This window comes from Ostrea edulis, chromosome 2 (assembly GCF_947568905.1).
Source record: "Ostrea edulis chromosome 2, xbOstEdul1.1, whole genome shotgun sequence".
Taxonomy (NCBI): Eukaryota; Metazoa; Mollusca; class Bivalvia; order Ostreida; family Ostreidae; genus Ostrea; species Ostrea edulis.
Genome location: NC_079165.1, coordinates 7,092,219 through 7,105,855, shown reverse-complemented (window position 1 = coordinate 7,105,855; position 13,637 = coordinate 7,092,219). Strand labels below are relative to the sequence as shown.

At 32.2% G+C, this 13,637-nt stretch overlaps 1 protein-coding gene across 1 annotated transcript in view; it reads left to right on the top strand.

The window, feature by feature from the left end:
• The first annotated feature begins 456 nt into the window (after window positions 1-456).
• Window positions 457-13,637, top strand: part of LOC125679159 (von Willebrand factor D and EGF domain-containing protein-like) — a 53,932-nt gene continuing 40,751 nt past the window's right edge. Inside the window, exons 1-3 of the mRNA XM_056157490.1 lie at window positions 457-657; window positions 9,957-10,130; window positions 10,267-10,281. Coding sequence (XP_056013465.1) covers window positions 480-657; window positions 9,957-10,130; window positions 10,267-10,281 — 367 coding nt within the window. The 5' untranslated portion in view covers window positions 457-479. The remainder of the gene's footprint in view (window positions 658-9,956; window positions 10,131-10,266; window positions 10,282-13,637) is intronic.

Here is a 13,637-nt window from a genome sequence, read left to right as displayed (position 1 = left end):
TATGAGAATCCTTCAGGTCACATTTTCCTGTGGAAAGAACATACATAGATGGTTGAGTATGCATGTCAAAATTAAAAACTGTTAAATGGGATGCGATGCCAATAATTTTAGAATGAAAAGTTATTGATGAGAGAAGAAGATCATTTATTGGTTTTATGAGATTGCTTACTGTTCGATATCTTCATTTGTTCATGAATAAAATAATAATGATAATATCCTTTATTTATAAAGGATTACACAATTAGTTATATAAACTAGTTTACATTGTGGTCTTGTCTATAACATATATGCATATCGAGAACATATATCACAAAAAATGAACATATCACAGTTTATATACATACAGATAAGAACTAAATGAATAGAGACAATAAACACAGGAGTAGCATTGAGGATCAAAATAATGTTTGAGTGCATATCAACAATTCTCCTTTCTATTTATTTTAGGAACAGATGGGTATGGTCCATGTGACGAAGCTATGTTTATTCCATTTGATGCCATTCGAATGTATGCATATAGTACACCGTCTGGAGAGGATTATCTTTGTGATAGAAACATCATAGATGAATCAAAATGGTATAAAGCGACGGATGACATGGTAACCAATGCTACTATTGCTGACAGGTGTGGAACGAAGTTTCCTATTTGGATGAAAGGTAAACATTCAACATACTGCATCCTGTTTGACGTCTTTTCAGGTAAAAGGAATCTAGTCATCATCAGATAGTTGTCATGAAGTATAAAATCAATTATGGGTTTTTTATAGCATATGACTCTTGATTTTTAAAGCGATTTACTTAACAATGTAAACGTTACTTTACTCGCTAGAAATATTATCCAAAGAGACACGAATGTTAATTGTCATACATCTAACTATCGTTTCTATTTTCCGCATTTATCAATACAATATTTTGCAATAGTCATCTTATTTTCTCTCAAATATACTGATCCCGCGAAAAACGTACATCTCCAGTATTTTCTCTGCTCAACTATATATTTTCTTTAATCATGAGGGTGATATCAGTATTGTAAATCCTGTATAAAAATAGAAATTTGAGAACAGACAACATTGATCCTTCAAAACGCAAATGGTGGAATGTGGTGTTTAGAAAGAGTAATTGTTTGCTGATCAGGTCTTCAAACAGTCTGTTGGAATTCCATAGGCACGAATTGTGCTCCTTCGTTAGCTGACATGTTTCTATATTCATATGAAACAGAATTTATTAAAAAAAACTGTGGCCTTCAATTCGACATTTAGACATATCGATGACGTTTTGGCTATCAACAATGATAAATATCATTCATATGTCGATTCGATATATCCCTATGAGCTCGAAATAAAAGACACCACAGAGTCGGCCACTTCTGCTTCATACTTAGATATTTTATTGAAATTAGACATTAACGGCAAATTGACAACTCAACTGTATGACAAACGGGGTGATTTCAGTTTCTCCATCGTCAACTTCCTATATTTATGTAGCAATATTCCATAATCACCTGCATATGGTGTTTATATATCTCAACTGATTCGATATACAAGAGCTTGTTCTGGGTATAGTCAGTTTTTAAATCGAAGCAAGCTATTGACAAACAAGTTGATGGTACAGAGGTTTCAAAAGTCTCGATTGAAGTCAGCATTTCGCAAATTACATGGTCGTTATAACGATCTACCTCGTCTATACAACCTACCATTGGGTCAAATGCTTTCTGACATGTTTCATACCAATTGTTAGGCCGCTTTTGGCACACTGATTTTGTCTACGGATAACTCCGTTTACCTGATCAGGATATAGGGTTCACGGCGGGTGTGACCGGTCGACAGGGAATGTTTACTCCTCCTAGGCACCTGATCCCACCTACAGGGGTGTACAGGGGTCCGTGTTTGCCCAACTATCTACTTTGTATTGCTTATAGGAGTTATGAGATTGATCACTGTTTGTTATCTTCACCTTTCTTTTTGGTCAGTCGCACTGGCCGTGAACTCTCTATCTTGATCGGAAAATGTGAACGAAAAAGATCAATAATCAATCAAATTTAAGCAATACAAAATAAAGAATCTAAGTGACCTTAATTGAAGGAGAAGAATCCCTGTATCTCCGAATTTCAATGAGTTAATTAAAGTTATTGACAATTTCGCTTGACTTGTTATCACAAAATGTGAATAGTTTTTTTAATAGATATTTTAATACATTGATGTCAGGTGTCAGAATCATATAGATCATGGTATGTAAGATGTGAAGTTTCAAAAGCGTTATCCTATAAGATGATTATCATATCTCTTCTTTATTAGAAATATAGAGTCTTCCAACATTTCAAACATTTTTATAGGCTTTAATTAAATTCTGCAATGCTTCTGGGATATCAGAAATAGGCTTTCAGGACCCGTAAATACCCTACTATAGGACTAGTCTGTATTTTAGTGGCAAGTGATTAAGTACCTGTGTTGATTCTTGATTTCGTATTCTTGCAACGTAGCATTCAATGCTATAATGTTTTATTGATAAAATCTTACGTTGATAGATTATCATATTTTCTTTACGACGTTATGAGCAAACATATATGTTTTAGTAGCCCATAGTAAAGACTCTTTACGGGGGAAAATAATGGATCACTACAAGGGTCGGCTTCAAAAAATACTTGAGCAGACAGTGCTCTTTTTTTTAGTAATTTCTATCAATATATTTGGGTCAAGATTAATATATTCCTTCATTAGAACGAGTGTGGGATAGGGAAATTCCACCGAGGGGTCAAGATTAACTTTCTATCTAACATATAAAACAAGTAATTAAATGAGCTTAATAGTGGAACCTTCTTTTCACTGTTTACACACCCAGTGATGATTTATATGAAAAAAATATAAACTTACGATTCGCAAATGTATGTACCAATACTCGGTTGTCAACTGCTCTGACACGATCAAATTTCGCGCAAACATTCTATAAAGTGACATAATGTGATCACAAGATATAAAAAAATACAAGAGTACGTTAAATTTCAAACATTTCATTTTAACCGGTACACAAGAGAATGTGAAAATCAAATAAACGTAAAATATGGAATTATTTAAACAGTTGCACATGACAGGGTTGAGTGTTACTAAAATGTGGTAATTGATTTATACTCAAATAGAAACAACATATTTATAAAAATAACCAATTCACATTAGGTTGAATGTTGTAGATTAAAGAGTTTCATACCAATTGATAGATCGTTCTTTACATTCTGATTTGACGAAGGAGTCTATACTGATTGATCACTGTTCGTTATAGCCACCTTTTTATTATATATGTTACCATATACAACTTTTCGTTTATAATATAAAATAAATTACAGATTTTTTTCTGCAATATCTAAAATAGGCTAATGGAATATCTGTAGATTCCTATGTGAAGTGATTAATTAAGATCGCTTAAGATCATTAACAATTCCTGTAGGACCCTTATAGGACTCGATAAGGAACATTTAAGCGGTGACTTATTTTTGATAAATGCATTCTCAAAACTGCAACGGTGTGTGCATACTAATTGAATAACATTATGAAAATTTGTTTCCACACACAGTTGCAGTTACAATACTACATCTTTCAAAAAACAATAATTCATTAAAACATGTTTAATGTGTGTATTTTGTTTTTGTTTTTATTTTGAATTTTCCGCCCAATTCTTTAGTAAGTTGCGATTAACGATACAGCCATGGAAGAGCATATATGATGTTATATCCGTGGAAGAAAATATTGCGTACTGCTGAAAAATTTGCATTCCAATTCTTGAATTTCTCAAATATCATTTTTAATGAAATCATTAACAAAAGTTGTAAAATATTAACTTTAGACAGTTCATATCTTTTCAAATGTATCCATCTGTAAACAGCATAGGTATAATCGCTATAGGTGCCAGTCAGCCATGTTTTCACTTCGAGAAATTGAAAATACAGTTATTGAATGAAGAATTGTTGACGAATCCCGCATTTGCATTAAGGTAGCGACGGATAGCAACCACCTGATCAGTAAAAATTGTGTATTTTCACGTGAATTTATTTTCCGGAATTCCTCACTCCGTCATAGAATAGTCGAAAACAAAAAGGGGTTCCGAAAGTGTTTTGTTGCTGTGACTGACTCGCCTGCAGAAAATCAGCACATAGCACATATGTATACGTCAATGTCTGTAATAATGGTAGATCAAATGTTTCATCTGTGTGAAACTTTTTGCCAAACGAAATGTTAACCCAACCACCAATCCATGTACATAGATGCGCTACGTTAAACAAAGTTGTTGATTGATTCATCGTAATGTCCTAGTGCTGGATGCTGCGAGATTAAGTACTGTTAAATACAGTCAGAGAGGCTAAACAAAGTGTCTTGCAAGAAGAGGAATTTGGTAGATGCATTCAACTTGGACAACAAAATCATAGTTTCCTTTGGTGAGTGTACACAATGCCATAAATTTGTATTCAAAAGTTCAACTCACATTTCCTCTGCTATTTCACAACGCGATTTATAATAACATCTGTAAGTTTAAACACACGACATACAGTAGATGTATTATTTTGTATGCATATATATATTCCACGCGTGCTTAAAGTATAACTCCAACCTGTGCATGTAAATGTAAACGGGCGGCATGTATATGTATACCACATTTATAAACATGGGCTCTCACAACTCTTTTATTAAGAAAATATTGTTATGAAAATAACCGTCACGAAAATTACATACCTTGAACTACATGTATAAAAGTGATGAAAAACAAATATCTGTATAAATCTACTATCTAGGGGTATGGGGGAACCGGATAGGAAGGGGGATGGGGGCATGAGTTGAATTGTAATTCCCTAGACTATAGTATACATATACTATTACTTTGAAATTTCAGTGACCTAAGAAATTTATCAAAACCTGAGAGTTCGAGTTTCACACAAACATGTAGGTAGGTAAAACCTTTTCAAAAATAATGTAAATTAATCACAAGTCTGCATATGCCCTCCCATAGGCAAATGTATGCACTGTATGTATAAGTAAGATATGTATACTACACGTATGTCCTTCTCTTGACCCACATTTTGTAAATAAAACAGATATGATGAGTCTATGGCAGTTTATGAAAACATACATCTGATATTGCAATTTATAATTTTGAAACATCAGTATTTAAATTTTCACTGAATATGTGTTGAGACACAGTTTTAAAATTCACATCTGACGCGATCTAATTATTCAGTGGTATACAATAGACCTAACTGTGCAGATATCAATTATGATGATCTTTTTTTCTAGGCATCAGTCTGAGCACCAATGGAGGTTAGATAAGACCAGTGTAGGTTGAATTGGGTTTCGAGTCAACAAGTTTAACAGCAAGAGAGGTACTATATTTTCTTTAGATAAACATCAAATAGCATTTGTAAAGACTATTCTGAGTATATCAGATATTCATCTTTTTGCTATATTTAAATATATTTATCTATATTTTGAACAGGTACTCGATTTGCAGTGATGATGACATATCCCCTGGACCCCCACAACTCCACAAAGTTAAAAATGTTTGATCAAGTTCCGAAGATTAAAGAACTACTGCAAAATTTGGAACTTGAATGAAAAACACTAATTCACGCATGAGCTCAGAGCAGTGGATATTGTACAACAGACTTTAAACTAAACTGTGAATTTAAGGGAAAAGAGAAAAGAAGTGGATGTACTCGTGTATTACATGTACATGCCTTTTGAAAGACAATAAAATTGCATAGATGTAAAACTTATACGGTACCAATTTTGATGCACCAGATGCGCATTTCGACAAATAATGTCTCTTCAGTGATGCTTAACCGAAATGTTTGAAATCTGAAATAACTATGAAGTTTTAGAGCTAAATATAGCCAAAAACAGCGTGCCAAAAAAATGGAGCCAAATTCGTCCAAGGATAAGAGCTATGCATGAGGGAGATAATCCTTAATTTTGAAATGAATTTCTAAATTTTATAACAGCAATTAAATATGCATCCGTATTTTCAAGCTAGTAACGAAGTACTTAGCTACTGGGCTGTAGAGACCCTCGGGGACTAAGAGTCCACCAGCAGAGGCCTCGAACCAGGGGTCATAATGTAAAACTGATACGGTACCAATTTTGATGCACCAGATGAGCATTTCGACAAATAATATCTCTTCAGTGATGATCAACCGAAATGTTTGAAATCCGAAATAAGTATGAAGTTTTAGAGCTAAATATAGCCAAAAACAGCGTGCCAAAAAAGTGGAGCCAAATTCATCCAAGGATAAGAGCTATGCATGAGGGAGATAATCCTTAATTTTGAAATTTATTTCTAAATTTTATAACAACAATTAAATATACATCCGTATTTTCAAGCTAGTAACGAAGTACTTAGCTACTCGGCTGTAGAGACCCTATGTAAAGGAAATTTCACTGTTAATTATTATTTCTTAGATATATTAGTAAAAAATGTGCACATGATAGAATACCAATTTTATAACTTCTATCAATGTGTTTGAATTTTAATTGTAATTCAAAATTTAGTTGAAACATACATCATTGATACATTAATGTACATCAATTTTTTTTAAAGAAAAGTTTCATAATGGAACTAACACCCCACACCACACCACCCCCTCTCTCTCCCGTATACATACAGTGAACATATCCTTCAGACTTTCACCTGGGGAAAATTACAGTTAGTTAATGCAATATACATGCATTCTCAGCTATCCAATAGTGAGTTTTTGGTTCATTGTGAAACTACAATTAAGAATCTTAAACTTATGAAAGACACACCTATCTGTGAGGGCAAGATGGCTCAGATGGACTTAATGATCCATGTGCAGTCCATTGGTCTCTTTCCATTGATATTAATTATTTATTGAAATATGAAATGTTTATTTAAACATATTTGGTGTATCTTACTGGTTAGTGATATCAATTTATATCAAAAACTGTGTATAGGTAATATATTGGGTCCAGTTATTACAAGAAATTGTATGAAAAATAACTAAATATTTAGGCAATCATTGTGAGTGCAAAAAGGTCAACTACAATAGCACACGCTATAGATCATTCTTAAATGGCTCATAGAAACTTCTAGTATTGTGATGTTGAATGCTCAAAGTGGTAATAATTTGGAAATGCTTAATCATTTAAGGTTAATCGTTTATCTCTGCTGACTGAATCTCTAAAAATTCATTTCTAGAAGGGGGTGTGTAGGGTTACAAAATTTGACATGGTTTCAAATTAAACCTCGTTTGGTATGTTTTTTCTGTTCAATATTTTAGATACTACTTGACTTATTGTAAAAATGAAATAAAATCAGAAATTTTATGAGCAGAATTTTGTTGTTGTCAGAAAATCTATGCCTGATAGTGTTTGAGAAACACCATATTTAGGGTAAATTTGGTCAATTGCCAAGTCGAATCATCCTAATGTTTTCCTTGGATGCATTTTGAATTTCTGATTAATGTTGATTTTTTATCTGTTTGTGTTTAATTTACATAACTATAAATGACAAACAATATTTCTGTTGTCAATGAAATCTGTATTGGCTTCTGTATTAATTTGCTCAATTTTGGCATTTTTTGCCTTTTGGGCTGCAAAAGAGGGAAATTCAATCTCTCTTTCCTCGAAAATTAACCTGATTACTTTTGTCGATTTTTTTATATGTTTTAGGATAAAGTCCAAATATTGTAATAGATAAAATTGAAGAAAAAAATCAATGAGAGGTTTTTTGGGGGCTAGCTATCAGTAGCTACCTTAATTACTTGTCTTAGTTTGATAATATTAACCATCTTAGAGATAATGTCAACTTCTCTAGGCATCGAATGAGGTGTATTTATGTTGTCTGGCCTTTGTTTCCATTCTACATACGTAAAATTAAACACATATTACGGTAATTTTGACTCTAAGAATAATAGTAGTGGTCAATCCATACCGCCCCTAATTTATTCAGAGGTAACTAAACTTTTACCAGGGGCTGGTATGGTATAGACCGTACTATTATTATTACATGCAAAAGAACTAAGCACGCTTACTCTGGATTCCCGCCTACATTTTCAATTCGTACATTTTTAAAAGTTTTGAAATCTTGCTAATGATATTTTTTAGATACAAAATAGAATCCATTAGTAATTGTTAATCAACATTAGTACTAGTGTTAATTGCTTAATTCCTCTTAATTTCAACTCCTTTTGATGTGGAGGTAGAAAATTATGATCATTGGAACCGTGATTTAAAATGTCATATATTTATGTAGCAATATTCCAATATCACCTGCATATGGAGCTTATATTTCTCAACTGATTCGATACACAAGAGCTTTTTCTGCGTATGATTAGTTTTTAAATCGAGACAAGCTAGTGACAAACACATTGATGGTACAGGGGTTTCAACAGTTTCTATTAAAGACAACATTTTGCAAATTCTATGGTCGTTATGACGATATAGTTTGCCAATACAACCTATCATTGGGTCAAATGATGTGTGGTGTTTTTCTTACCGATTGTTAGACCGTTATTGTCACACTGACTTTGACTATGTATAGCTTTATTTACCTGATCAGGATATAGGGATCACGGCGGGTGTGACCGGTCGACAGGGGATGCTTACTCCTCCTAGGTACCTGATCCCACGTCTGGTGTGTCATGGGGTCTGTGTTTGCCAAACTTTTTATTTTGTATTACTTATAGGTGTTATGAGATTGATCAATATGCATTATCTTCACCTTTCATTTTAAAAGGCTTATTGTAAATGACCATTTGATTTGTCAAATTAATTTGTATTATTGCGTACAAATTATCAATTTTTATTTCTCACATTTAAATCTGCAATTGATCCCAGAGGCAATATTTTTTTCTGTGCTTTGGTCTGTTAATATATGTTCCGCCCCAATACCATTCCACCCCCACGGTAAAACAACAAAAGCTTTCGTTTAAATTTGTTACATTACGGTTTATAATACCTGCAAAAAGGAATTTACATTTTTCCAGGGAATGGTGATGTTTTAAGATTATTTTCCGTTTTCCATTTCATTCCTATAGTGAAATACGTTATTTTGATTCAAATTACAGAGTTTTCTCTCTGTTTTATCAAATGAACCAAAAACTGTTATACTGTAAACGTATTATATTTGGCGTGTACGATATTTGGCGGAAATCATTTTTTTTTCAACAAGTTAGCGTAGATTTGATTTAGCGCATTCCTGAATTACTTTAAACATCAAGATTTACGGATGGCATTTAGCGATGTACTTGATTTAGCGGAAGCTGCGTTCCACCAAAGGCGCTAAATAGAATACACAGCCAAATGTAATACATTTACAGTATCAAGCAGATTCAGAACTGTTTGATCAATCAATCCTTCCACCACAAAATATAGTGCTTGTAAAACCCTTTCAAAATTTCAATTGACTCAATTTTTTTTAACTTGATATGTGTGTAATATGTTTGCACCAGTGGGATCAGCATTGAACGGGTAAATACTTAGTTGTAGCATCATATGTAGTTGTAAAAGTAAATGTAAATATGTAATGATAATATTGCTTAACGTTTTACTAAACGAACAGTGTCTTATATTTTTATAATGCTTATCTAGATCTGTCAAAATAACGATTATAGGATTAGAGATTATTTCCTTTACATTGTCCAGAGAGAGGAGTAACGACGGACGTGATCCGTCAACAGCTGATACTTGCTCCTCCCTAACACCTGGTCCTATCTTCGGTGGTTTCGGGGATACGTGTTTGTCCTCTTTTTAATTTTTCATTATTTGCAGTACCTATTGATCACTATTCACTGTTTTCAACTTTTTTAAAGGTTTTGAATCAAGCCCTTATATATCTCTAGTTTCTAATATCCATGCGTTATCTTTGAATATGGGTATGATCGAGGATGTTGATACACTACATATCCAAAGCTGTATTTTATATTAAGTATCATATATCATACACTCATATGATTTTAGGTACTATTCCAAAAACTACGGATACAATTGGTCACGAAGTCAATAGAAGAGCATGCGTTCCTGGTATTCACTCTGCTTGCGATACTGAATATCTGATAAAAGTGATCAACTGTGGAACGTACAGAGTGTATAAATTGAAAAAACCAGATGGATGTCCAAAATCCTACTGTTTCGGTTTGTTGATTACCTTTTTTAGTAACTGAACTATTACAAAACTTATTAATTTCTATTTTACGAGGAGAATAACCAAACGGATGTATGTCACCCTATATGTTTAGTTTGTGATAGATAGTATACATTTCTTATACAGGTTATGGCGTGAAAGGTAAGCATTACACATTATAAATCTTTTCTTTTTTTTTTATCATAAACGGATTCTATTTTGTCTAGAAAAGCCATTTACCAATCGGTTAAACATTTTCATATTGTATAAGAGTCATCATTACAATATTATTTCAGAAGAACTTGACATTAATTCTGAATTTGAAAAGACAACTTATACTCAAAGTTCCCTTCCATACAACCAGAATAATCAACGTCAATATTCATTTTTTTTTTTTTTTTTTTTTTATATTGGTTTTTGTGCACATAATAAAGTACATGAATACAACAAGTCATATATAATTATCATTATGTGCATGGAGAGAGATAGTGAGAAAGAGAGAAAAAGAGAGATGCATGTTTTAAGTAAATATTAAGTTCCATCTGTTCCATTGAGTATCAAATTTTTTCTTTTCACCATTCTTATATGCTATATATTTGTGTGTTTCATAAAATAATTTCATTTGTGATATTGCAGCGGGCAAGTTTAAAGGTTTCTTAGTGCATCTTGCAGTAAAGACATAATACTTCAGAAATAAAATAATAATGTTTTGTATATCACTATTATTTTCAATACAAGCTAAAATAAAGGATTTCTTTGTAATTGTAATCTGTCGCTCAGTCTTGTCTTCTAAAAATTGTTTGAATTCTACAAGAAATAATTGTAAACAATTACATTCCCATAAAATATGTTATATTGTTTCCTCTTCAGAGTGACAAAAGTTGCAATATTTAGAATCTATTCTTTTTATTTTGAACAATAATGAATTTGTTGCTAAAATTTTGTTTATAATTCTGTACTGAAACCAGTGGAGCTTACAGTCTTTTGTCACTCTGAAGGGTATTTTGTGGATTATTTTCCATTCCCTGTCGTCTACATCTAAAAGCTCACTCCATTTCTTTTTACCAGCTGAGACCGAGTTATTTTTATTAAGAATTTCATAAAAAAAAATTGATTTGTAACATTTCAAAATTGTGTAAGTATTTGTCATAATTAATGGACTTGTGAGCTTCATGATGTTTTTTCCAGGGTCTGAGTTTTTTATCCATGCTCTTACTGCATGGATAAGGCTGTTGTCTTCTAAAAAATTTATCCTAATGTTTGTATAAATATCACAAAAATGTTTAAAACTAAAAAGTGAACCATCTTCATTAATAATATCATTTATATTAATGCAATAAGTCTTTTTATTGCCCAGTAACCCATTAATTTGCTTCTTTCTTTCCAAAATCCTCTCATCAATAAAATCACCATATCTTATCCTCCTCTAATGAATAAAAAGCCTGAAGAATAGTTTGTCGTGTGTTGCCACCTTTGTGACGTTTAATAATTTGTTTGAAATTCTCAAAAGTATTATTAACAATGTCATATAATTTTAACAGACACAAAATGTAAATATGAAAAATAAACCAATTTTGTAAAGGGAGATAATCCAAATTTCCAGTAATTAAAACTTAGACTTAACCGAAAAATTATGAAAATGGGTCTGAAAACGCCACTGACTTGACCGAAACAGGGAAAGTTCAGACCCATATCATTAATCAGTCTGATGTTGCTGTCAAACATTTGTTTATTAAAAAATGATTTTCCACCAATATGAATCTGTGGGTTATAAAATAGAGGCGAATCAGCAGCAACAGTGGACTCATCAATAAGACTATGTAATGTAATGTACGACTTGAATACATCAATCTAAAATTTATTTTTCAGTGTTTTTAAAAGAATGGTGATGTATTCAACCCCACAGTTAATGAATTTGTTCAACTCAAAATTGGGAATAAACATTCCCATACCTCTGCTGGAAAAAATAAGATGTCTTACCCAAAATAATTTCATAGAAGCTATAAAAGACATTAGATTTACCATTTACAATCCTCCATCTTCATATTTTTTAACTATTACTTCTTTTTTTACTCTGTGAGTTGAATTATTCCATATGAAAGAAAAAAATAATTTTTCTAAATTTTTACAAAATAACTCAGAGGGATTTGGGATTGACATCAAGATATGGTTTAATAAGGGCAAAGCCAATGTTTTAATAACTGTGATGTTTCCAATGGGAGTCAAAAATCTTTTCTCCCAATGTTTAAGCAAAGATTTAATCTGTACACATTTTGGTTCATAGTTTAATTGCATCATTTTCTTTAGATCCACATCAAAATGTATTCCTAGTAGTTTAAATCTTGTAGTACCCCACTTAAGCTTGTAGTTAGGCAGTAAAATTTCATTACTAAATCTTTTGGATCCAATCCATACTATATGGGTTTTGTCAAAATTAATATAAAGTCCAGACATTTCTGAAAATTGTTGCAGTGTTTCCAATGTTTCTAAGAGAGATTCTTTACTGCCATCAAGAATAAGTGAAGTGTCATCAGCCAACTGAGAAATCTTCTTTTCTACATTGTTTACAGTAATACCTTTAATACTTTTGTTTAATCTAATCTGAATAGCTAATATTTCTGCACAAATTAAAAAAATATACGGTGACAAAGGGTCACCTTGTCTACACCCTCTCTGAATATTGATTTTTTCAGAGAGATTACCACCTTGATTTACTGCAGATGTAATATCTGTACAAAACAATGATACCCAGTTCCGAATAGAGTTGCCAAAGTTAAAGAAAGTTAGTGCTTTTTGAATAAATTCCCAAGACACTGTATCAAAAGCTTTTTCAAAATCGATAAGTAATAATAAACCAGGTATATTTTCTTCCTCAGTGTAATGCATAATATCATAGATAAGCCTTGTATTTTCTCCAATATACCTGTTGGGAATAAAACGTGTTTGATCAGGGTTGATTATTTTATCTAGATACCGTTTTACTCTACTAGCCACTGTACCTGATGCGATTTTATAAACAGTATTCAACAGAGTGATAGGCCTCCAGTTCTTCAGATATTGTCTTGGCTTGTCACCTTTCGGTAGCAATGTAATGATACCATGTCTTTGTGTAACTGACAAAATACTACTTCTATATCCATAATTGATAGACCTTACAACAAAATACCAATATATTTCCAAAACATTTTGAAGAATTCGGCAGAAAAACCATCAGATCCTGGGGATTTATTAGATTTCATTTTGTAAAGAGTATTGGAGGCTTCTTCAATAGTAATTTCCCCTTCTATTGATTCTGATTCTTAATTAGAAAGTTTCGGAATATCTCTAAAGCTTGGCTCATTGTTAAAATCAAAACTATTATTTACTTCAGTTTTCTTGTATAATTGTTCATGAAAAGTTTTTGTTTCCCTTAAGATTTCAGATTGTTCATATATTACCCTCCCTTCATTATTCTCCAATCTATGGATTATTTTGCTCGTAAAATTTCTGGATTCCAAAGCACAAAAATATTTTGATGG